The sequence below is a fragment of the Panthera uncia genome, assembly GCF_023721935.1.
Source record: "Panthera uncia isolate 11264 chromosome B2 unlocalized genomic scaffold, Puncia_PCG_1.0 HiC_scaffold_25, whole genome shotgun sequence".
Classification (NCBI taxonomy): Eukaryota; Metazoa; Chordata; class Mammalia; order Carnivora; family Felidae; genus Panthera; species Panthera uncia.
In genome coordinates, this window is record NW_026057581.1 from 16,754,938 (window position 1) to 16,781,844 (window position 26,907).

At 39.6% G+C, this 26,907-nt stretch overlaps 1 protein-coding gene and 1 pseudogene across 1 annotated transcript in view; one reads left to right on the plus strand and one right to left on the minus strand.

Annotated features, from left to right (window-relative positions):
- SYCP2L (synaptonemal complex protein 2 like) overlaps positions 1 to 26,907 on the minus strand; it is a 112,265-nt gene that overhangs the window by 71,071 nt on the left and 14,287 nt on the right. Inside the window, exons 7-14 of the mRNA XM_049655048.1 lie at positions 20,201 to 20,286; positions 19,995 to 20,083; positions 18,026 to 18,060; positions 17,028 to 17,170; positions 15,186 to 15,238; positions 14,529 to 14,574; positions 12,793 to 12,885; positions 12,635 to 12,695 (exon numbers count right to left, since the gene is read on the minus strand). Of these exons, the coding sequence (XP_049511005.1) occupies positions 12,635 to 12,695; positions 12,793 to 12,885; positions 14,529 to 14,574; positions 15,186 to 15,238; positions 17,028 to 17,170; positions 18,026 to 18,060; positions 19,995 to 20,083; positions 20,201 to 20,286 (606 nt within the window). The remainder of the gene's footprint in view (positions 1 to 12,634; positions 12,696 to 12,792; positions 12,886 to 14,528; positions 14,575 to 15,185; positions 15,239 to 17,027; positions 17,171 to 18,025; positions 18,061 to 19,994; positions 20,084 to 20,200; positions 20,287 to 26,907) is intronic.
- LOC125908466 (tetratricopeptide repeat protein 19, mitochondrial-like) lies at positions 1,817 to 9,246 on the plus strand (annotated as a pseudogene).

Here is a 26,907-nt window from a genome sequence, read left to right on the forward strand (position 1 = left end):
AATCTATTTGAGAAATAATAGCTGAAAACTTCCCAAATCTGGGAAAGGAAACAAATACAGATCCAGGAGGCAGAAAGTCCCCAACAAAATTAGCCCAAATAGTCCAGGCTAAGGCACACTGTAATTAAAATAGCAAAAAGTAGTGATAAAGAATTTTAAAAGCAGCAAGAGAAAACAGTTATATACAAGGGAAACCCCATAAGGCTATCGACTGATTTTTCAGCAAAAACTTTTCAGTCCAAAAGGGAGTGGCATGCTATATTCAAAGTGCTGAAAGAAAAAAACCTACAACCAAGCACACTCCATCCATCAAGGCTATCATGTCCTATAAGAAACGTTAAAGGGGACTCTCTGAGTGGAAAGGAAAGACCTTAAGAGTAAGAAAAGTAGTAAACACAAAACAGTAAAATGAAGCATATCTATAAAAATCAGTCAAGGGATTCATATAATAAAAGGATGTTAAGTATCACATCATATACCTAAATCATGGTGGAGAGAAGAGTAAAGAACGGATTCAAACTTAAGCAGCCATCAACTTAACATACACTACTATATTCAAAAAATGTTATATACAAACCTAATGGTAATCACAAATCAAAAATCAGTAACAGATCTGTAAAAATAATGGACAAAGGAATCCAAGCATCTGACTAAAGAAAGCCAGAAAACTGAAAGAAAAGAGGATGAGAAGAAAGGAATAGAGAAGAACTACAAAAACAACCATAAAACAAATAATAAAATGGCAATAAGTACATACCTATAAATAATTACCTTGAATGTAAATGGACTAAACAAAAGACAGACAGTAACAGAATAGATAAAAAGCAAGACTTATCTTATATGTTGCCTATAGGAGATTCATTTCAGACCTAAAGATGCGTGGAGATTAAAGGTGAAGGGATGGAAAAGCATTTATCATGTAAAAGGATGTGAAAAGAAAGCTGGGGTAACAATACTTCTATTGGAAAAAAAAGACATGAAAGACTGGCTCTGCCTGCATTCTGCCTTGACCTTTCCATGTGGCCCTTGGGGTATACTGGGTACTTCCTCCAGGATCTGATAAATGATGCTATGAATGCTCAGTGGGGGAAAAGATGGTGGCAGAGTAGGAGGGCCCGAGGCTCATCTTGTCCCACAGACACAACTAGGTAAATACCAAATCATCCTAAATACCCAAGAAATTGACCTGAACATGGACAGATCAAATTCCACAACTAAAGGGAGAAAAGAGGCCATATAGAGAAAGGTAGAAAGTGCGGAGCCTTGATGTGGGGGAGAAATGGATCTCGGGAGCCACAGAAGGGAGGGGGCCATAAACAAGGGCAGGAAAAGGAGGAGCACACAGGGGAACACACAGGGAGAATGTTTCCCTAATGCCATTGACTTGGAAAATGAAAGGGGATGAATTTTGAGAGTTCTTGAAATCACCAGGGCTTAAGACATGGAGTTTTAAAAGTCAATGGGCTTGGCTTGAATAGAGCGTGGAGGGCACTGACTGCTCCTGGAAAGAAGGCAGGTAAACAACTTAGGGGAAGTTTGGGAACAGCAATCTGAAAAACACCTAGGACACACAGAAGGTGATTATTCACTATTCTAGGAGCACTTCCTTGAGAGGTAGCATTCATGGAGATGTTTCTCCAGGGACAGAGGAGCTGGCCAGTGCCATTTCCCTCCCCTGCCTCTCAGCATAAACACAGAGACACCTGCAGGAAGCAGCATGGTGCCCACACTGGCTTCCTACCTTGCTTACACCAAGCCCCACCTCCTGTGCTCTGGTGGCACTACCCTTCTCAGTCAAGCCTGCCTCAGTGACAACATGGCAGGCCGCACAAACCCCTGCCCAAACCACGTCTCTGATCAGAGTTTTGCAGGGTCTCAGTTTTTGTGTAAGCAGTATCAAGTATCATTTCACAGGTAGATCAGAGTACACCTGGTTAAAAGTCACCGCATTCAGGTCAGGGATCAAACACTGCCTGTGGGGGATAAGCTTAGGAACTCCCCCAGGCTTACACCAATGGGTTGACAAGGCATAAAGAAATACAAAGTCATAAAATGCTCACACCTGAGTTTGGGTAAAACAGATTGGCACTCCAAGAATAGGGGGGTGCAAAGACACCCCAAGAATAGGGAAGCACAAAGGTGCCAGGAATAGGGAGGTGCAAAGGCACCCCAAAATAAAGAGGGGGTGCAGAGCCCCCAAAACAGAGAGGGAGAGGCAAAGGCCTGAAACAGAAACAGTGCAAAAGTGCCCAATACATAGGTATATGAAATAAATAAGATTAGATGTTCAGGATGGAAGCACTCCCAATTTAGTACTATAGCAGAAAAGCTGCTTTCACAGGAGGATAGGGCCAGGTTAGGTAAATTGGTGAATTGGACTATGGACTGCTGCGCTGCAGGCAAAGCAGCCCAGAGCAGAAATGGTTAACAAAGCAGAAAAGGTGTCTTGTCAACCCTGAGGTTATTCCCCCTGTCTTATCCCCTAGGCTAGCTAAGGTAAACAGAGGTGCTGCCTCATGTCCGCTGTAAACAACCCTCCTCCCGACTGCCCAGTGCCCGGATTTTGTTTTATATTAACCCAAACCCCTAACCACAAATATCCTCAAGATCCCCTTTCCCTCACGTCCACAAGTTAGCATTCACAGATTCATTGTACCTTTGTGCATGTCCATCGCCATGTTTGTAAGCCTTCTGATCTTAATAAAAACGGGGCAAGGACCCTTATTCAGGGCTCTTGTCTTTTCCTGGACATTAGCCATCTCTCACTTTCAATCCTGTGTTGCACTCTTTTGCTAAACAAGAGAGAACTTTAGACTTAATCTACAACAACTGCCCACAGCAGACAAGGAGAGCCTCTGCAGATGACTGGCCTGAAGGATAGAACAGCCAAAACACAACAGCATAGTGCACGAAGCATGCACCAGAGACACTCTCTGAAGCACCAGGCCCTGGGCACTACATGACCTCTTCTTAATAAAGCCATTACTTTCAGGAGGACACATTACTGGCTTTTCTAACACAAAGAAGAAGGCAGAGACTTAGACAAAATGCAAAGACAGAAATTTATCCCCAATGAAAGAACAAGATAAGGCCATGGCCAGAGATCTAAGTAAAACACATAAGTAACATGCTTGTTGGAGAATTTAAAGCAACAATCATAATACTCACTGGGTTGGAGAAAATACGTCAGAGACACCCTTACCACAAAGATAAAAGAGTTAAAGAATCAATTAGAGATGAAGAGTGCAATAAAATGAGATTTAAACAGGCTTGATGCAATTAACAGCAGGCTGGAAGAAGGTGAGGAATTAGTGACCTAGAAGACAAAATAATGGAAAGTAATGAAGCTGAACAAAAGAGAAAAAGAATAAATCACAAGAATAGACTTAGGGAACTCAACGGCTTCATCAAACATAATAACATTCATATTATTAGAGTCACAGAAGAGAAAAAAAGGGGGCAGAAAATTTATTGGAGGAAATAATAGAAGAAAACTTCCCTAATCTCAGGAAGGAAACAGACATCCAGACTCAGGAGGCACAGAGAACTTTCATCAAAATCAAAAAAAGCAGGCCAACACTAAGATATACTGTAAACAAATTTGCAAATTATAGTGATAAAAAGTCTTAAAAGCAGCAAGACGAAAGAAGTCCTTAACATACAAGGGAAGACCCATAAGGCTAGCTGGAGACTTCTCAACAGAAACTTGACAAGCCAGAAGGGAGTGGCATGATACATTCAATGTGTTAATTGGGAAAAATCTGCAGCCAAGAATACTCTGTCCAGCAAGGCTATCATTCAGAATAGAAGGAGAGATAAAGTTTCCCAAACAAAAACTAAAAGAAGTTCATGATCACTAAACCAGCACTGCTGGAAATATTACAGGGGACTCACAAGTGCAAAGGAGAGACCAAAAGTGACAAGGATCAGAGATAATCTCCGGAAACATTGACAAAAACAAGCAACAAAATGGCAATAAATACATATCAATAATTACTTTGAATATAAATGGATCAATCCTCCAACCAAAAGATACAGGGTGTCAAAATGGATTAAAAACAAGACCCATCTATAGGCTACCTATATGAGTCTCATTTTAGACCTAAAGACACCTGCAGATTGAAAATGAGGGGGTGAAGAAACACCGATACACAAATGAATGTTAAAAGAAAGCCAGAGTAGCAAGACTTAAAAATAAAGGCTATGATGGCACAAAAACAGACACTCAGATCAATTGAACAGAATAGAGAACCCAGAAATGGACCCACAAACATATGGCCAATTACTCTTTGACAAAGCAGGAAAGAACACCCAGTAGAATAAAGACAGTCTCTTCAGCAAGTGGTGCTGGGAAAACTGGACAGAGACATGCAGAAGAATGAACCTGGACCACTTTCTTACACCATACACAAAAATAAACTCAAAATGGATGAAAGACCTAAATGTAAGACAGGAAGCCATCAAAATCCTCGAGGAGAAAGCAGGCAAAAAACCTCTTTGATCTTGGCCACAGCAACTTCTTACTCAACATGTCTCCAGAGACCAGGGAAACAAAAGCAAAAATAAACTATTGGGACCTCATCAAAATAAAAAGCTCTGCACAGCGAAGGAAACAATCAGCAAAACTAAAAGGCAACTGACAGAATGGGAGAAGATATTTGTAAACGCCATATCAGATAAAGGGTTAGTATCAAAAATCTATAAAGAACTTATCAAACTCAACATCCAAAAAACAAATAATCCAGTGAATAAATGGGCAAAAGACATGAATAGACACTTCTCCAAAGAAGACATCCAGATGGCCAACCGACACATGAAAAAATGCTCAACATCACTCATCATCAGGGAAATACAAATCAAAACCACAGTGAGATACCACCTCATACCTGTTGCAATGGCTAACAGTAACAACTCAGGCAACAACAGATGTTGGCGAGGATGCAGAGAAAGAGGATCTCTATTGCACTGTTGGTGGGAATGCAAGCTGGTGCAGCCACTCTGGAAAACAGTATGGAGGGTCCTCAAAAAATTAAAAATAGAACTACCCCGTGACCCAGCAATTGCACTACTAGATATTTATCCAAGGGATATAGGTATGCTGTTTCGAAGGGGCACATGCACCCCAATGTTTATAGCAGCACTATCAATAATAGCCAAAATATGGAAGGAGCCCAAATGTCCATCGATGGATGAATGGATAGAGAAGATGTGATACATATATACAATGGAATATTACTCGGCAATCAAAAAGAATGAAATCTTGCCATTTGCAACAACGTGGATGGAACTAGAGGGTATTATGCTAAGCAAAATTAGTCAGAGAAAGACAAATATCATATGGCTTCACTCATATGAGGGCTTTAAGAGACAGAACAGATGAACATAAGGGAAGGGAAGCAAAAATAATATAAAAACAGGGAGGGGGACAGAACATAAGAGACTCCTAAATATGGAGAACAAACAGACGGTTACTGGAGGGGTTGTGGGAAGGGGGATGGGCTAAATGGGTAGGGGGCATTAGGGAATCTACTCCTGAAATCATTGTTGCACTATATACTAATTTGGATGTAAATTAAAAAACTTTTCTTTAAAAATAAAAAAACAATAAAATAAAAATAAAGACTATGACAAGAGATAAAGACACTATATAATCATAATGGGGAGCAACCCAAAAAGATATAACAATTGTAAATACTTAAGTACCAAACATGAAAGCACCCAAATACAGAAACCTGTTAATAACAAACATAAAAGAATCATTAATACAATAGCAGTAGGGGACTTTAACACCCCACTTACAGCAAAGGACAGATCATCTAAGCAGAAAATCAATAAGGAAACAATGGCTTTGAATGACACACTGGGTCAGACTTAACACATATTCAGAACATTCCATCCTAAAGCAGAATACACATTCTTTTCAAGTGCACATGGAACATTCTCCAGAATAGATCACATTAGGACACAAATCAGGCCTCAACAAGTATAAAAGGACTGTAATCATACCATGTACCTTTTCTGATCACAACATTATGAAACTTGAAGTCAACCACAAGAAATTTGGAAAGACCAAAAATGCATGGAGGTTAAAGAACATCCTACTAAGTAATTAGTCAGTCAACCAGGAAATCAACAAAGAAATAAGAAAATGCATGGAAACAAATGAAGATGAAAACACAATGGTCCCAAACCTTTGGGATACAGCAAAAGTGGTATTAAGAGGGAAGTTTATAGCAGTACAGGGGTACCTCAAGAAAAAGCTCAAACAACCTAAGTTTAAACCTAAAGGAGCTAGAGAAAGAATAACAAAACCTGAAGCCAGGAGAAGGAAGGAAATAATAAAGATTAGAGCAGAAATAAGTGATATATAAACTAAAAAAGCACTAGAACCGATCAATGAAACCAGGAGCTGCTTCTCTGAAAAACTTAACAAAAGGGATAACCCCTTATTGAGACTTCTATCAAAAAGACAAGAGAAAGGACCCAAATAAATAAAATCAGATGAGAGAAGAGTAATAACAACCAACACCACAGAAAAACAAATTAATTATAGTATTATAAAAAACCATACACCAATAAATTGGGCAACCTGGAAGAAATGAATAAATTCCAAGAAACAAGCTACCAGAACTGAAACAGGAAGAAATAGAAAACTTGAACAGATTGATAACTAGCAAAGAAACTGAATCAGTAATCAAAACTCCCAACAAAAGTCCAGAGACTGATGGCTTTATAGATGAATTATATCATTGAAAGAAGATTTAAACCCTATTCTTCTCAAACTACTCCAAAAAATAGGACAAAAACTTCTGGATTCATTCTGTGAAGTCAGCATTACCTGATACCAAAACTAGATAAAGATCCCATAAAAAAAAGAACTACAGGCCAATATCCCAAATCATTCCCATAATCAAGTGGGGTTTATTCCTGGGATGCAAGCGTGGTTCAATATTGACAAAACAACGTGATACACCACATCAATAAAAGAAAGTATAAGAACCATATGATTATTTCAATAGATGAAGAATCATTTGAAAAAGAACAGCACACATCACATTAATGATAAAAACCCTCAGCAGAGTAGGTTTAGGGGGAGTATACCTCAATGTCAGTAAGGCCATATACGAAAACTCCACAGCTAACAACATCATACTCAATGGGGAAAAACAGCTTTTCCACTATGGTTAGGAAAAACACAGATGTCCACTCTCACCACTGTTATTTAACATAGTACTAGAAGTCCTAGCCTCAGCAATCAGACAACAAAAAGAAATAAAAGGCATCCAAATTAGCAAGAAAGTCAAACTTACTATTCACCAGTGACGGGATACTCTATATAGAAAATCCAAAAGACCACCAAAAACTGCTAGAACTGATACAAATTCAGTAAAGTTGCATGACACAAAAACAACCTTCAGAAATATATTGCATTTCCATACGCCAATAATAAAACAGAAGGAGAAATTAGGAAATCAATTTCATTTATAATTGCACCAAAAACAATAAGATACTTATGATGAGGGACCATAAGGCAAGCTGAGGGCCAAGCACAAGCTAGCACACACCCTCCCCCCACCCAAGGTAGGATATGTATATTTTAGGAGCTCCTGGTACCCAAGAACAAAGGAAAGGACAGAAAACAGATAGTTAAACTGTTAAGAGTCTCCATCAATTCACAAATATCTTAGTACAATTACCAAAAAAAGGTCAATCTTATCAATGGCCTAAAATCCAGGCACTCCCTACTGTCTTAATGCTTTACTAGAAGGAAAACAACCTTAGTTTGACAATAGCTAGACCTTCAGCAATCTGGGAGTCTTTAGCATATGAAAATCCCTTTAAGAAACTTCCTCCTGACTTTATCTCCCCCAACACCTTAATATGTAACTAGTCACTCTTTACAACCCCAGTGCTGCTCTTTCTGCATACGGGTCCTGTCCTTGTGCTTCAACAAAATCACCTTCTTGCACCAAAGAGGTTTTCAAGAATTCTTTCTTGGCCATCAGCTCCGAACCCTACCATCACCCCAAAACTTCATCACCTATAAATAAACCTAACCAAAGGGGTGAAAGACCTATAAACTCTGAAACCCTGATGAGACACTGAGCCCCCTATGTAAGCATATACCAGCTCCTGCGCCTGGATCGAGACCTCCTGTGGGCTGGGAGATGGTGGTACAGGGCCTGTTTCACATCCCTGCTCCTGGGGCAGCAAGAGACCGGGCGTCTTAAGTGGGGGTGCCCTCATCCCGAGGCATGCTGCACCACTGGCCCAGGCCTGCTGTGGCTTCTGGCAGTGCTCACCTAGTTCTCGAGGCCTACTGCAACAGAGAGAAAGGAGACAGGGAGCAGGCAGCACTGCCTCCCAGGGCACAGTGGAGGAGGCTGAGGTCATCCAGCTCCTGAACACAGCCAAGTTGAGCATCACCAAAGATAAGCCAGAAAGGGCTGAGCTAATTTAACATGATTCATCTTGCCTAACAGACCAACAATAGAAAGGCCATCACTTCCACTTTCGATTTGATGGCCAACTTAGCATTTATATGGGGTCAGCTTGAAAATGCTGAAAAGCTTTTTAAAGCAATAATGAGTTACCTGCTTGGAAGGGACATACAATAGGAAAACAATGCAATAATTCAACTCTCTCTAAAGCTGACCAGTATCTATGCTGCTCAAGATAGCCAGCAGGAGCAAATTCCCATCTATGAATTCTACGTGTCAACTCTAGAGGGAAAAACTGAAAGAGGAAAGAATTAGCAGAAGACATTTTGTTGGCAAAAGAGAAAGCCAACACCCACCTCCTCCTTGGCATGTGTTTAGACACCTATACTTGCTACCTTCTATTCTCCAAGCAGAGAACAGAAGATGTATGAAATAGAACAGGTTTGAAAAAGCTTTGCAGATTTCTGAAGAAATACTAGGAGGAAGACACCCATAGACCGTCATGCTGATGAGTGCCATGGCTACCACCCTGGATACACAGGGCCACTTCGATAGGCCTGTGTTTATGTGCAACGGGCATCAGATCTGGTGAGACAGAACATCCTGAGCTGCTCAGGAATCCACGCTGCTCAGGAATCTAGCTGCAATTCTGATGCACAGAGAAGGATACGCATAAGCAAAAGAGATCTTCCAGGAAACACTAAAGCAAGCAGAGCTGAAAAGAGAGGAGGTTTCCATACAGCACCTCAGGGAAGAGTTGGCTGAGCTGTCAAGAAAAACTAGACCTTTTAACTTAATTTTATGAAGCACTAACTCCCTTTCTGTTGTAGGGAATTTTCAGCAACAGCTATTATGTCAGTCTCAGTGGCACCCAAACCATTGACTTCAATCTTTTTTTCTTGATATTCAAGTGTCGTCAACTTACCTATGGTGAAGGACTAGTTGTAGACACTACCTCTTTTGTTTTTTTAAAAAGGAACAACAGCTTTTAGCCCTGGCTGATTTTGACTTCTAAGGACAGATAAGTGATGCTTTCAGTTGTAACCTATGGTTAGGTGCTAGCTGTGCTGGTCTAACTATAGGTGGAGATGGGCCAGTTTTCCCTTGGGATGGGTGTGTGGTGATACCCCCTCCCAAGCATCTCTATCCTAACACTTTGGTCTGTTGATTTGCCACCCTTTATTTTATCAATATCTGGCTGATCACAGCTATGTCTCATGGCAAAGGGGGATTATGGGGAGTTTTCTTATTTGAAAAATAAGAAATGGTGAGTTTTCTTATTTCACGAAGCCCAGTGTGGGATCTAATGCATCATGGACCCAAAGTGTTATCTTGGTTTACACCAGTGTCCAGCATGAAGTTTCAAAGTAGGAATTAGGACCTTGAAAATATGGCCATTTCATTATAAATGAAAGGGACTATCTGTTTTTATATCCGGTTCTATACAACTATGAAAAAGGGGGGAAAGGAATGCTACAAACTCCTGTCAATGCTATTTGAGCACTCCATTTCCTCTGCAACCTAGGTCCCTGAACAGACTCATCTGAGGAGCTCTTAAAGACACACATGCCCAGGCTGCACCCCCAAACCTTCTGTCTCAGGGTAGGGCCTTACAAATTTAACATGCAAAATATCCGCAGTAATTCTGATATGTACTGCTAGTACCAATCTGGATCCTAGTCCTGGCCTTTTGAGTTTGGGTCTCAATATCCTCATCTGTAAAGTAGGGATGGAGACGGTAGTCATGGGAGAACATATTTAATCATCTGACCTTAAGTGAATAGACTACTGTGTTGAAAGATCTTTATCACACTGCTTCAAAAGTATATACATACAAGATAGGCAGATGGAGGTCTTTACCTTAGCAGTCTGGAAAAGAGCTCTTTGCCTAGCAGAATGGCAATTTTATAAGCACCATAAAGGAACACTGTTATTGCTGGTAAGCTTTTGGGGGTAAGGATGTGAATGGGAATGATAAACAGATATTTTTGTTTCCTGTGTACATACTGCAAGAATCTTTTCACGATACTCTCAAAAAAAAAAAAAATCACTGATTAAAGAAATTGAAAAAAAGAAATTGAAGATGACAAAGAAATGGGAAGACCTTCTATACTCATGGATTGGAAGAACAAATATTGTTAAAATATCCATACTATGTAAAGCAAACTACAAAGTTAACACAATCCCTATCAAAATACCAACAGCATTTTTCACAGAGCTAGAACAAACAATGCTAAGATGTATATGGAACCACAGAAGACCCCAAACAGTCAAAGCAGCCTTGAAAAAGAAAAGCAAAGCCAGAGGCATCACAATTCCAGACTTCAAGTTGTGTTACAAAGCTGTAGTGATCAAAACAATATGGTACCAGCACAAAAAAAGACACATAGATCAATGAAACAGAATAGAAAACTCAGAAATGAGCCCACAACATGGTCAATTATGTTAATTATATGGTCAATTACATGATCAATTGATTATATTAATTGAATGGTTAATTAATCTTCAACAAAGCAGGAAATATCCAATGGGAAAAAGACACTCTTCAACAATTGGTATTGGGGAAACTGGACTGCTTTCAAAATGAATTCAAGGCCTAATGTGAAACCTGAAACCATAATAATGCTAGAAAAGAGCCCAGGCAGTAAGATCTCTGACATCAGCCATCCCAACGTTTTTTTTTAGGTCTTCTGATGCAAGGGAAACAACAAAACTTTTGCACAGAGAAGAAAACAATCAACAAAATTAAAAGGCAACCTGTGGAATGGGAGAAGATATTTGCAAATGAACTATCTGATCAAGGGTTAGTATCCAAAATATATAAAGAACTGATACAGCTCAGCACCCACAAAACAAATAATGCAATTAATAACTGGGCAGAAGATGTGAAAAGACATTTCTCCAAAGAAGACCTACAGATGGCCAATAGACACATGAAAAGATGGTCAACATCACTCATCAGGGAAATGCAAATCAAAAGGACAATGACGTATCACCTCACACCTGTCAACATGGCTAAAATCAACACAAGAAACAAGTATTGGCAAGGATGTGGAGAAAGAGGAATTCTTTTGCACTGTTGGTGGGAATGCAAAGTGGTGCAGCCAGTGTGGAAAACAGTATGGAGGTTCCTCAAAAAGTTAAAAATTGGATTATCATACCATCTAGTAATTCTACTGTGTGTTTACCCAAAGAATACAAAAACATTAATTCAAAAAGATACATGCACCTTAGGTTTGTTGCAGCATTATGTACAATAGCAAATTATTGAAGTAGCCCAAATGTCCATTGATACATGAAGAGATGATATGATCCCACTCAAAAAGGGTAACTCCTGATTTCATGCCCCTCAACATTACTTACCAACCTAGAAGAAAGAAAATATAAGTGGATATGCCTACATGAACTCATCAATAATTACTATAAATCTCTGGGGGAAGGACGGCAGGTACTACCACCTTTTTTTTTTTTTTAATTGTGGTATAAAACATTTACCATGTAAACCATGCTAGTTCATAGCACTAGTATGCTAGTTCATAGCATTAAATTTATTCACATTGTCATACAACAGATTTCCAGAACTTCCTCCTTCCCACAGCGCCTGAAAACCACCATTCTACTTCCTGGCTCTATCAATTTCATTTTTCTAGATACCCTATAAAGTGGAATCATACAATATTTGTCTTTTAGTGACTGGCCTATTCATTTAGCATACTGTCCTGAAGGTTCATCCATGTTGTGGCATGTGTCAGACTTCTTCTAAAAGCTGAATAGTACTTCATCATATATATACATACACACACACTTTTCTTTATTCATCTGTAGATGGACATTTTGGTCACTTCCACCTCTTGGCTATTGTGAATAATGCTGCAGTGAACACCGGTATGCAAATATCTCAAGTCCTGCTTTCATTTCTTCTGGATATGTTACCTAGAAGTGAAATTGCTGGCTCATACGGTGATTCTATTTTTAAGGTTTTGAAAAACTGTAACTATTTTTACAATGAGAAAACCAGGCACGTAACCGAATCCTAAAATCACAGAGTGAAAGAGTCACCAACCCCATACCTCTGCATCCTGGCCCTGAACATAGTGTTCCTTCCACCACGCTATACCATTTCCCTTCCACCTCAAAGAATAAAGTCTGCTCTAGAATCAGAACTAAATGTGGGGTAGAATTCATCATCTTACCTATTATGCTGAAATTAATCACTGCTTCCTTCAAAATTCTTACTGAGTCCCACAGAGCACTCTTGGAAAAAAATAAGGTAAATTCATGAGCACATAATATACCTGCATATGAACAATTTCTAAGCAGTTAGGTTTAAATAGGATTCAAATGCAGTTACCTTAGTATTGTCTATATAAAAAGTTACACTCTGACTTCCGAGGTTGAAATCAATCCAAAATTTCTCTAGTTTTTCATCATTTGGTTTTCTCATCTATAATATATAATTAAGGCATAAATTGTATAGATACCATGTTAAAGGGTCAGATGAAAATTATTCCACTAAAAACAACTTCTGCTCTTCATAGAAAAAACACTACCCTAATATTATAGTATGTCTTGATGGTCTTACTCTTTTCTGCAAAATGAGAGGTAGGTCTCAACTTTATACAACTAAGCTATTTCTTCAGGGGGCGGGGGACACAACCACTATCCTTAGCTTAACATTTAAAAGATGTTTAAATGTGTCTGGAGGACTCTATCCACACAAGTCCCCCCCCCCCCCGCCCCGTGAGAATCATGAGAAAATAGTCATATGTTGGAGCAGTAACAATCCATACTGTAGATGCATGGAAACTTCTAGAGAAGGAGGTATTATGATCAAATATAAGTGATTATTTGCTATCCAACTTAATATATCCATTAAAGTAGAGCTAAGACTTAAGTTCAAATTACCTTCATTTTAACTGATTACTACAAGAACATTTTTTTTTAAAAAGCTTCAAACAGTATGACCTTTAGAAAAACAGTGTATGTGTCCTTCTCTGGCTTTCAGTTTCCACATAGGTACCTTTCTGAAGGCACGTTACCAATGCCTTTATTTCCTCTCAGCTGTTTTCTAGACCTATCAGGAAATATATAAAGAGTTTTTATTCCTTAACAATGGAAAAAACACTAGACTTACTACTCTACCACTTGCTTTTCCAAAAATGGCATTTCTTAGACATCTTTCCATCATAGGTGCTTACTTTTTAACACCTATAGAGTTGAATGAAAGTTTTAACCTATGATGTATGTTACTGGAAGCCAGTTTAGGGCCCTGATTGAAACTGATGAAAATTTAGAAGTAAAAAAAAAAAAAAAAAAAAAAATAGAAGAACCACCAAGCAGATGTTGGAACCTTCAGATAACCAGGAAGAAAAAGAATGGAGATAAAGGAATCAAAGAAGCTACTAAAATCAGGAAGAGAGATCCTAGGGAGGAGAAACTTGTGGTATGGTCATGCATTAAAGGCTTAGCTCCCAGAGGCCAAGAGAGGGGCTCTGAACCCAAAACAAAGAAATGGTTAATTAGGATATTTTGAAGACGAGATCCAGGAAACATCAACAGAGTCAAGGTTCAGAGATCTTTGAAGATTTTATCCCCAATGGAGGTGCTATAGGTGGATATTTTTCCTTTAGGAAGCAAAGAAGGTGGTGAAAAGAGACCTTACCCTTAGACTATAAAGTACAAGATAGAATGATCTAGAAAAAACAGAGTGCTCCCAATTTCTGTGGATAAAGTGGGGAATATCAATTGGATGGAAAAAAGGGAATTGCCCTTTTCCCTACAATCTAGGCATGAACAATGGTACTCACTAACAGGGTAAAATAAGGCCAGATTCCTCTGATTGACTTCATGAACACAGCAGCAACCCTAAAATTCCTGCATCTAGTAGTAACAGTAGGGTCCTTAAACGTATTAGTAATGCAACCCAGTTATGGTAGGATAGGATACAGGAGAAAGAAGACTTCAGAGTTGCGGCCTCTAGAAGTAAACTTCCTTCTCTAAAAAGCCCTTCTGTGTGGGGAGAGCAGTTTGGCCTAACTCATGGGTTACATTATATACCACTCCCAGGGCCCCCAGAGATAAACTTACCTCATGCCCATCAGCAAAAGCAGCAATACATGGGAAGGAATAGACCCTGCAAAACACTTCACAATTAAAATGCAAAATAAAATGTGGCTGGAACCCCAATACAACCTACAGATGTTCTATAACAAGAATTTGTAACTAGGGTGGGCAATTAAGTCGCTTAGCACAAAGTATGGACAAGGGTCTCAAGCCTGCAAATGGATACTACTATGAGTAGGTTTCCAATCTCCATCTGGCAGTCTATAAATCAGGTTTATCGGTACTAGATCTCAGCCCAGTTGTGTGGCAAGATTCCCAATGGTAGGAGTGAATTCAGAAAATTCTCATCAAGGACTTTGTCTGTGAAATAAATTTATCTCCAGTGCCTCAAACCTTCAGGAAGTCACTTTTCATAAAATCTTCTGGACATGTTAAAAAATGTTCCAAGTTATAAGTAAATGTGCTCAAATACTGATAGAGATAAACACATACAAATGAATCACTAGGGAGAAGGGATCTAATCTTCTGATGTTTCTATTCAATGCATAATCCATTAGTGATCAATAAGTTATGTATCCTATATTCTCTCCTGAAATAAAACAGATCCTAGATTTTTCTTTAGTATTAGACATTTTCAGAAAACAACTAGTCAATAAAATAACACCCAGAGAAATATCTTACCTTCTTTCATCACCAAGTCTGTCGTTTAGGTGATTGAGAAATCGTCTACCATCCTTCAAAGGAAATAATGCAAACTTTAATTAAAAAAAACAACAGAGGTCTTATTTAAATACTATTTTTGCCAGCATGAAGAAGCTAGTGTTTGCTTTGAAACTCCCAGGACCCAGTAACATCTCAAGGTTTCACCAAGATTCATTATTACAGGTTAATTAAAACGATACTTTGTGTTATAAAGAGGCAGCTTCAGACCCAAATTCTGGAAGGAACCCCCAGCCAGCAGATTTTCAGCAGAGGAATGCTTTAAGTCTCCAAAAGTTATAGGCACAGTTACATTTCATTGGGTTAAGAGAAAGAGAAATACGTTTAACTAGTGACCTAGATTCGTTTCGCTAACGCACCAGGCGTCCATCTTGCTAACATCTGCCCAGCTCAAGCCAACCACAAATCCATAAACTTGTCAACTTGGAGTTTATCTGGGTGTGTTACCCGCTGCCATTTTTCCTTATAAGGAGTTCTCTAGCCTATTCCTTCCTAGTTTCTCTTTCCTGATACAAGTTCAGAGAATAAGGATTATTTTTTAAAGTTCTCCCGACCCGAAGCTAGTAGAAAGGTAAATTTGTTGCCTCCAAAATACTAAAGCTGAACAAACACTGACCCAGGCTTTTGTCCCTTTTCTTAGCAAGGACTGGCTGTTGTAGTACATCCTCACACTTTATACATTTATTCAGCACTAAGTAGACAGCAGTATTGTAAGTCTGGACCTCAAAGTAGCTCAATTAAGAAGTGCATGGCTCTGTGGGGAAGAGGTTTTGCGAAACACTACCTTTGACCGATTTTCATGAAAATTCCCTGCAGAGGAGAGAATGACACAGAGGAAAAAGGAAACTAGCATCTGAATGCCCACCACATCCCCGGCACTTTTGGTTTCTCTCATTCAGTGCTCACAATTTTAAGGTGGCTTTTATTCCCATTTCACAGATAACAACCCTAAGCCTTCATAAGTCAACTACCTTACATGATGTATGCATTTTTGTAAGCCAGGGAGGTAGTACTCGAACCCAAGGCTTATGTATGGGCTTTCCATCTAGGTCAAATGGAAAACTGGCTAGACAACTACTGTGTATCTGGCAACAGGCTCAAAGTTAAATGTATTTTCAATAATATATTTAAGAGTTCAGATTTAATAAAATTCTAATTACATAGCAGTGTTGACTAGAAAGGCTTGGTTCAACGCTTTCATGGTTATTAAGAATTTTACTTTTTCCCAAGGGCCTACCCCTCATTTTAAGAGTGTTTTGAAAGAAGAGGGAAAATATTTTAGCTATTTTAAGATGTGGGTGAATATGCAGCCAAGCTATGAGCTATTTTTGTGCTATTCAAGGATATAACCACGGTGAGCCAGACTGCATGGAAAGCACTGAAAATTATTATTCCTCGAAACTGTAGAGCACCCCATGCCAATTTCAGCCTTCCCTCATCTTCCCAGCTGCTCCATGCAAGACTGAAATGCACATTTCTTTCTTCTACAGCTCTGACCACCATCTGAGGGTCGCTAAAATGGCTCCCTACTCCATGTTTTCTCTAACTGGATCTATCCTATTCGCATTGTTCTGTGTCCAGTATAAGTTACCTATAAAGCAGCCTTATCTGTATGTCCAGATTTGGCCCACAAATCTGGTGTTCACGTGGTCCTCAAATCATTTCACAGAGATGGAAAACAGGAAGCTTAAGAATGACAATTTAATCACATTTGAAGAAAAACTCCTCCCCTGAGCCCAATGCTCAGGAGAACAGTGTGAGGATGCATTGATTAAATGGAATTCTGATGACCAAGAATCGCACCGTCTCAAATTCTCGATCCTTAATTTCTTTGAAAGCTTCAGCAATGATGTCATCTTCAAACCACTGATGGACAAGGTCCCCCCTGGATTTTTTCAAGGTCAGTCTACACAATGCTTCGGAAAGAGCAACCTGCTGGTCATAATCTAGAGATTAAAAGCATGATAGACCTAGATCATTCCGGATGGGCACAAAGCAAAAGAAAAAACAAAAAAAGGTTCTCCAAATTACCACTGTTGTAAGAAATTCCATCCTGGAAGACTAACATTGTATGCTATAAGCCTTATAATGTAACCTGGATCATTATTTAAATTCAGTATTTAAGAAACATCAGGAGGAGATCTAAATAAGCTACCATATAACAATTTAAAAAAATCTTTGCATTTTATATTTTAGAAGTATTAAAATATTAAGAAGCAGCTCCTCAAACAGCCTTAAAAAATATCACTACCAAAATAAAAGCCCAAGATAAATTGTGGTATTTCACAACTGGTAAAAATATATATGTTTCAATTTCGAATAATTTTAAAAGTCACATCGCAGCTGGATATACAAAACACAAAGACATTTACAGAATGCTTTTAAAATTTGTAAAATAATATATGTTGCTTATGAATCCATAAAATAAAGGTATAAAAACCTACTTTTGAATGAAAACCAAATCTAAGTCAAGGATTATCTCTACCAATGGAGAGAATGGGATCAGGGACAGGTACACAGGGGGCTTTACATGGAACTCTGATTCTACATAAAAAAGACTAAGTAAATGTAGCAAAATGAAAATCTGACTTAGATTGGTTGGTTGGTGAATAAATGAGTATTCGTGAATTATTCTTTATGGCTTTCAGCATGGTAAAACCTTTCACAATAAATTACAAATAACATGCTAATTCTTATTTTCAACTTGACCAAAATTTATTATCCACAGTTCCAAGATGCTCATAAAGCCCAAGTGGCCAATATGTAATACTCTAACATTTAAAATTCTGAACACTTCTTACCACCCACAGTCAAGATTGTCCTTGCAAGGTCTTTCCTGAAACATTTAAATAAATTAACATTTTACTGAAGTGAATGAACATACATAAAACTTTACTATTTTGACATTAACATTTAAAATCAAGATGTAGATTTTTGAAATTATTTCAAATTCAGCATCAAAATTTCTGAAATGTCAAGAACACATTTTTATGGAAACGCAGTTTATATATTGACTTAAATGCACTTTTTAAAAGAAGCTAGAGTTGTTATAGATTCTGAGCTTCTATTCCTCCTTCTATGAAATGAATTCAATTGGATGATGTCTGAAGATTTACCAAATGCTAAGAGTCTGCAATTTTATAATCACCTCATCAACGTGTGAGGATATATTTCTTATATAATCTGTTTAAAAAATACAGTTGACACCTGGAAAAAATGGTACAGCAAGTACTAAATCTTTCTAATGAGCTTTTGAACTACTTTTAAAAACGGACAAATGGAGAGGGGCACCTGGGTGGCTCAGTCGGTTAAGTGTCCGACTCTTGATTTCAGCTCAGGTGGTAATCTCAGCTTGGGAGTTTGAGCCCCACCTCGGGCTCAGAGCTGACAGCCTGAAGCTTGGTTGTGATTCCCTGCTTCTCTCTCCTCTCTCTCAAAAATAGAGAAGCATTAAAAAACTGACAAATGTATCCCCTTTATTAGATGTAATAGGGTTAACTGGTTGAATTATAATAGACCTCCATATCATATCTTCCTTTAACAATTTCAGTTAATTAAATATCAACAAATATGATGTGGATCTTTCTTATCTGAAATTACACCCGTTTTAAATAGACTGGCCAAGAAATCTTTTAGTTCAGTTTCTCATAAACAGATCGATTAAAAAGAAAATTAAAAAGAGGCCTTAAGATAGGACCACTGCTTTGTGCTTGCAGCCTTTATATTTGACCTGAAGTCCAGAGCATTCCAGACTCTCTAGCACGCACAAACAATACGGCGGGACCATAGGATTAGTTTGAAAACTTAGGAGAAAAGGATCAGGTCAGCTGTTCTCCAAATCTAAATATATCGCTGAGAATAGTGATTAAACGAATGTAGTTGAATTTTTTTTTTTTTTTTTTTTTAGGAAATAGTAGATACCCTGCAACCTGCATGCACTAGTTAACGGACAAACGTGATAGAGGTGGGCTCATGGTCACCGATAACCTCATTTGGGCCTACAATATGGCAAACTTCGTTGCCCTTCATCTCACCAGTCACGGCCGCATGTCACAGGAATGAGTGTGTGCCGCACGAGGTCAGCGATGCTGGTCAGTAGTGGTTAGCACGGTCACGGATACAGGTTCACATTTTCGAATAGGGTACTGGTTTTGCCCTTTCCACAGCCACACAGTACAACCTTACCCCCAAATGTCAATGTCCCAAGAACTACAGAATTGTAACAGAGTCAAAAAAAATTAAGAATCCATTGATTTTTTTCATTGTTGAAAAACAATACAAATCCCACGCTTTACTGGCGTAGCTCAAAGTTGGTAGCCTTTGAGCATTTGCTCTTTACCAGATAATAGGCTCATCACTTCCAATGGATTGCCTGATTCGACCTGTATAAAAACAGTCAGTCAAGGCTCCACTTTGCAGGTGAGCAAACAAAGGGGGCAAAACCAGGATTCGAAGCCCCACAGTCTGGCTCCAGAGTCTGTACCCTGAACACGTGAGTCACTAATTCACATTCACAATGGGGAAAAAATGGTCTATACCCCAAGAAAGCACTTCAAACCTGATAAACATATTACTAAAAAAGAAAAGCCTAGCAAAGTCCAGTCCTCCTTCACTACTTAGCATAGTGCCTGATATAGGGTAGGTGCACAAAGCATTTACTGAAAAGAAGCAATAAAGTCGTCAAGTCTAAGGAGAACAAAGGTTGAGGTAGTACAATCCAGAGAGGTTTTGCCCTTCCGTCATTCCATCATCAAGTACAACCTCACTTACATAAGACGACATGGGCCTTCCAACAAGGGGAGTTGTTTTCTCTCTTCCCGAGGCACAGCATGCAAAATGGAGTTCAAAGTCTTCAGAGCCTGTTTGGAGTTGGAGAAAGTATTCACGGGGAAGACACAAACATGGAGAGCTGGGCACAACCTTCTCTAAGGTCTCTAGAGCAACAGTTAACAACTGATTTGTTACTCGCAACTCACCTCCTGTTGAATCAAATGACTTACAGTCTTTTCTGTCACCAGAAATCCTAAGGTAAATATGAAGGAACTCAGCATCTGAATTTTTCCTGAAATCACAATTTTAAAAGAATCAAACTGACGCTAAGACAAATAAGGAGACTCCCACACGACAGGAAGAGGTAAAGACTGGAAAAGCCGTGAGGGCAGTAAACATGTTGGGAATTAAAACAGCCTGGGCAATAAAACCTGGACAAAACGCACCGGCATTGCATAGACTCTCATTCAGCAAAACAGGAGCATCCACGAAGTGTGACTGTGTGGGATTATCCTATCTCAAGCAAAGCTACTTTTTTTGGTCCGGACTGAGGGACAAATATACAAGGGGAAGCTCCTTGTACAGAAAACAACAGTTTTCTGTTGTTGCTTACGTTTGTGCATTTAAAAAAAATAGATATTTGTAATATCTTATTCAAACAGAAGGTTTTTAATAAAATGTTGGCCTCTATGAAATAGCATAATCATAGAAATTTCAACAGCTATTTATGTCAGTACATAGTAAAAGGAGTATGTGGTTATCCTTCATGCTTATTAAACTAGATTTGCGATTTCATTTATGCACATTAAGATATAAAATGATGGTGGTACTTTACAAGCTTCTGATAAGTGCAAAAATTTATGGTAAGGTGATTGCATTACTTTGATAGGTTCGAATGTGCAATTTTGATGTATGTATTATCATAGGTAATATACTCAACCCCCATATAATTCATGAAACTATAGGAACCCAAACCAGAAAATAGAGATTCCTCTTTCATCAAAAAAAAAAAAAAAAAAAAAAAACCCACAAAAAAACCCCCAAAAAACAAAAAACAAACAAACAAAAACAAAAACCAGGGGCGTCTGGGTGGCTCAGTTGGTTGAGCAGTTGAGCGTCTGACTTTGGCTCGGCTCAGGTGGTGATCTCACAGTTTGTGGGTTCGAGCTCCGCGTCAGGCTCTATGCTGACAGCTGAGAACCTGAAACTGTCATAGATTCTGTCTGTCTCTCTCTGCCCTTCCCCAGCTCGCTCATGCACTTGCCCGCTCTCGCGTGTGCTCGCTCTCAAAAATTAAAAAAAAAGCCAGATGGATACTGCTAGATGATCTTTGGGAACCAGAAATTTCGCTAATGGCTGAGCCAACAACTTGCCTGCCAGCTTAAAACTTGAGATTTCAGATGGACAGCAGGGATCCTAAAGACCTTTATGTACCAGGTTAATTAGCAAATACCAGATGTCAATCTTTTCCTTTAAATAGTAAAGAGAAACTGACAAATGCAGCACTACAAAAAAGGAAGGGGGGGGGCACTGCCATCAGGTAGCAGAAGAGGGACTTTCAAAAAAGTGCTTACTTTAGCAAACAAAAATTTAGGAAGCATCTTGTCACAAAAAACCTCAAAGCGCAGGAAAGAGAGGCCCCACCCTCAAAGAGCCAGCATAATAAATAACCTGGCCTGAGACACAACAGTGTGAAAAGCACCTGGGGGGAGGGGACTATATGTTGAAGAGACTTACTTACTAATCTCAGAATGTGTGGTAGAGGGGCAGGTATCTTTAGGAAACTTCTCCAAGAATAAAAATGCCGGCGGGCACCATTTCTCTCCCCACTCCCAGCTTACACAGCTGGACACGTATGGGAGCCAGCAGCGACCCTCTCAATCTTGCTAGCACCCCATGCCCTACCCCCAAAGCTCCCTTACAGACCTGCTCCATCCAACCTGCGTGCCTCAGCAGCCATCCCTACAAAGTGGGTCCTGCCCCGACACCAGGCAGGCGGCCCCGGTGGGGACCAGCACCACTCCAAAGTGTGTACTGCCCTGGGGAGAAGAGGAGATAATCTCGCACACCAGTTCACCCCCGTTTCCAGCAGCTAAACTGTTCAGCTGGTCACGCAGAAAGAAAGCCCTGCCATTAGGTGTGCCTGCAGCAAGGACACTGATTGCAGATACCTAGTCTGACTGTCAGCCCATCCACCAATAAAAGCCCTGTGAGCCACATGGGGAGAAAGCCCAGTCATCTGATAGACCCACACAGAGAGGCTAATTGCCGACAGCTAGCCTGACTGCTGATCCTGCCGATCTAGGAGCCCAGCGGCCTTGCACAGGCCCCTTATCACGGCATAGACCAAACCCTGCCCAGTGTGCCCACAGTAGGCAAAATGGGTCGTTGCCACTGACCGGGCTACAAGCAAACACAGCTAGACACAATAGTAACTCAGCCCATCACTCGTAGGGTTGTCTAGGAGACACCCCTGGATTGTCTGGTTCTGATGACCGAGGGACACAGCCCTACAGGGAACCACTGAACCTCTTCTACACAAAGCAACTACTTTCATCAGGAGGAGATGTAGCAGTCTTCCCTAACACATAGAAACAGATGAAATGAGTCAGTATTCCAAATGAAAGAACAGGACAAAAATCACAACACAAGAGCTGGAAGAAACAGATAAGCACTAAAGAATTCTAAGCAGTGGTCACAAAGATACTCACTGGACTTGAGAGAAGAGTGGATGAACTCAGGGAAAAGGTCAGCAAAAGACAGAAAATATAAAACAGTCAGAGATGAAGGATCCAGTGACTGGAAAAACAAAACAAGATTTAAAAAAACCACTCGAGGGAATCAGCAGCATATTAGAGGAGACAAGAGAACAGCTCACGGATCTGGAAAACAAGGTAGTGGAAAAGAGCCAAGCTGAACAGCAAAAAGTAAAAAAAAAACGAAAATAGGTAAGAGAACTCATCAAGCGTAGTAGCAGTCACATTATTGGGATCCCAGGAGGAGAGAAGAAAGGGGCAGAAAACTTATTTGAAGAAATAAATGGAAAGTTCCCTAAACTGGGGAAGAAAACCGACATCCAGATCCAAGAAGCACAGGGAACTCCTAACAAGATGAACTCAAGGAGGTCTACACCAAGACACATAATAACTAAAAATAGCAAAAATAAGAATTCGGAAAGCAGTAAAGGAAAACAACTACATACAAGGGAAACCTCATGAGGCTATCAGCTTATTTTTTTTTTTTTTTAGCAGAAACTTTGTGGGCCAGCAGGGAAAGGGATGATACATTCAAAGTGATGATAGGAAAAAAAATTTATAACCAAGAATACTCTACCTCGCAATGTTATCATTCAGAATAGAAAAGGGGTTTCCTAGACCAACAAAAGCTAAATGTGTTCATCACCCCTAAACCAGCCTTACAAGAATTACAGGGAGTTATTTGAGTGGAAAAGAAAGGCTAGAACTAACAGCAAATTACAACAGGAAAAAAGTCACAGGTAAAAACAGACCTTTTATTAAGGTAGTATATTCATCACTTATACAGCCAGCATGGAAGTTCACACACAGAAGTAATAAAGTTTGTCATATCTCAAAAAACAGTCAAGGATATACAAGACAAAAATATGACATCATATACATAAAACAGGGGTGGGGGAGTAAAAATGTAGTGCTTTATAATGCATTCAAACTTAAGTGACTGTCAACTTAATAAAGACTGCCATACACACAAAATGACATAAACCTAATGGTAAACAGAAATCAAAAACCTCTAACAGATACACTTGGGTTCCTTTCTCTTTTTTATGTATGGGTAACTCTAGAGAAAGCCTTCAAACCACAAGGAAAGAAGCCAGAAGAAACAGAGCTACCAAAACAACCCGAAAACAATGAACAAAATGCCAACACATCCCTCTCAAATTACGTTAAATGTAAACGGACTATTTCCATCACGGAGAAGACGGCAGAGTAACAGAACCCTAAGGCGACCTCATCCCGCAGTACAACTTGATCATACTCAACAGCATAGATAATCCAGAAAACCACCCAAAGACTGGCACAACAAACACCATAAGTAAAAGGTATAGAAGAGGCCTTACTGAAGAGGGTGGGAAGGGCAAAGAGGCAGTGGGAAACAAAACAGATCACAGCCATCCACATTGGGGCAGGGGGCTGGAAGTAGAGAGGAGAGAGAAACATACTGTCGTGCTAGGGATCCCACACCAGGAAGACAAGTCCCCATAACAACTGGCTTTGGGAGCAAAGGGGATAAATTTTGTGAGCCTTATGACCAGTGGGACTTAAAGCCTGGAGTTATAAAAACCAGTGGACTCTGTTCTGAGAGAGCCTGGAAGGCCCTAGAAAGCTGAGTCTCCACCCTTAAGGAGACAGTACAAACAGTCCATGGAGTTATAGCATAGAAGTAGCAGTTTGAAAAACTGAGAAATATGGGAAAGAGTAGTTTATTTATTTTGGAGCATGTTCTGGAATGGCAGGGGTTGATGAGGGTCTCTCCAGGCATAAAGGAGCTGGAAGACACCATCTTCCTCCTCCACCGCCCCCCCCCCCCCCCCAGAATAAACACACAGCTACCTGAAGGAACCAGCACAGCACCAGCATTCACTACCCAACTTGCTTACACCACACCCTGCCCCCTGCCAGGCTTGCCTCAGTCCCAATGCTGCAGGTCCCCTCCCACAAAAGATTGGCACAAACCTTGCCAACACCATGACTCCCAACCTAAATGTTTTGTGGGGCCTTGGTCCTGGTGGTGGTGGTGGGGAGCCCAGCAGAAGCTGGAGGCACACCTTGTTAAAATTGCACACCCTGCCCACTTTGCACACTTTGTGGATCTGCCCAGGCCACCCAGGTCCCAGCGGCAGCCGCTAGTCTCATTTCATAAGTAATTTGGCACACACCTGGTTAAAACTGCAGGACCCATCCTGGCAGGGTACCAAACACCGCCCACAACAAAGAGAGCCTCTGCAGATAACTGTACTGAAGGAAAAAGTAGACAGGACACAACAGCAGGCCACACACAACACATACAGTGACAATCCCTGAGGCATCAGGTTCTGGTAAACAGGGGACACTGCACTGCAAGGCAATACAGGACCTTTTCTTCACAAGGCCATTACTTTCAAGATCAGAAGACATAGCGGACTTTCCTAACACAGAGAAACAGACACAGAATTGGACAAAATGAGGGGACCAAGGAATGTTCCAAATGAAAGAACAGGAAAAACCACAGCAAGAGACATAAGCAAAATGAATATAAATAATATGCCTGATAGAGAATTTAAAGTCGCCATCATAAAGATACTCCATGTACTTAAGAATGGAGGACATCAGGGAGGCCCTTAACAAAGAGATAAAGAACCAATCAGAGATGAACACAATAAATGAAATTGCAAATACACTAGATGGAATAAACAGCAGACTAGAGAAAGGAGGGGAGTGAATTAGTGAGCTGGAGGACAGAGCAATGGAGAGTAGTCAAGCAGAGCAGGTGAGAAAGTTATGCAAAATGAGAACAGACAGATTGAGGGAACTCAGCAACTCCATCAAACATTTTCATATTATAGGAATCCCAGAAGGAGAAGAGAGGAAAGGGGGCAGAAAACCTATTTGAAGAAACAATAGCTGAAAATTTCCCCAATCTGGGGCAGGAAACAGATCCAGATCCAGGAGGCACAGAGAGCTCCCAAGAAAATTAACCCGAGGGGATTTACACCAAGACCTACAATAATCAAAATGGCAAAAAAAAAAAAAAAAAAAAAAAAAAGTAATGATCAAGAGAATATTAAAAGCAACAAGTGAAAAGTTACATATTAAAACAAACAAACAAACCCATAAGTCTATAAGCTGATCTTTCAGCAGAAATTTTGCAGGCCAGAAAAGAGTGGTAGGATATATTCAAAGTGCTGAAGGATAAAATTTGCAGCCAACAATACTCTACCCAGCAAGGCTAGCATTCAGAATAGAGAGAGAGATAAAAAGTTCGCCCAAACAAAAGTTAAAGGAGTTAATGACCACTAAATCTTCCCTACAAGAAATGATAAAGGGGACTCTGAATAGAAAGCAAAGACTAGGAGTAATAAAAGGAGGAAACAGAAAAACAGTAAAAATAAGTGTATCTGTAAAAATCAGTCAAGGGACTTACAAAATAAAAGGATGTAAAGTAGGACTCATATCTAAAACATGGGTTGCAGGAAGAGGAATAAAGAATGGGTTCAAAATTGAGCAACCATCAACTTAAAATAGACCACTATATGACGAAGATGTTATACACAAAATTAATGGAAACCACAAGTCAAAAGCTAGAAATAGATAGATTCCTTTCTCTTCATTTTGCCCTAAGTGTATCACTAAAGAAAGCCAACTAATTGTGAGAACAGAAGAAAGGAACACAGGAAAACTACAAAAAACACCATAAAGCAAGCAACAAAATGGCAATAAATACATACCTATCAATTACTTCGAATGTAAATGGACAACACACTCCAATGAAAAGGCACAGGGTGATAGAATGGAAAAAAGACAAAAACAAAAACAACAAGACCCATCAGTATGCAGTCTACAAGAGACTCATTTCAGACCTAAAGACACCTGCAGATTGAAAGTGAGGGGATGGAGAAACATTTATCATGCAAATGGATGTGAAAAGAAAGCCAGGGTGCCGATACTTGTATAGGAAAAGATAGACTTTAAAACAAAGACTATAACAAGAGACAAAGAAGGACACCTTATAATCTTGTCTCCTTGTTGGATGGTCTCCTTTATAACAATTGTAAATATTTATATATTCAACATAGAAGCACCCAAATACATAAAGCAATCCATAGAAAACATAAAAGAATCAATAGTAATGCAATAGTAGGGGACTTAATGCCCCACTTACATCAATGGACAGATCA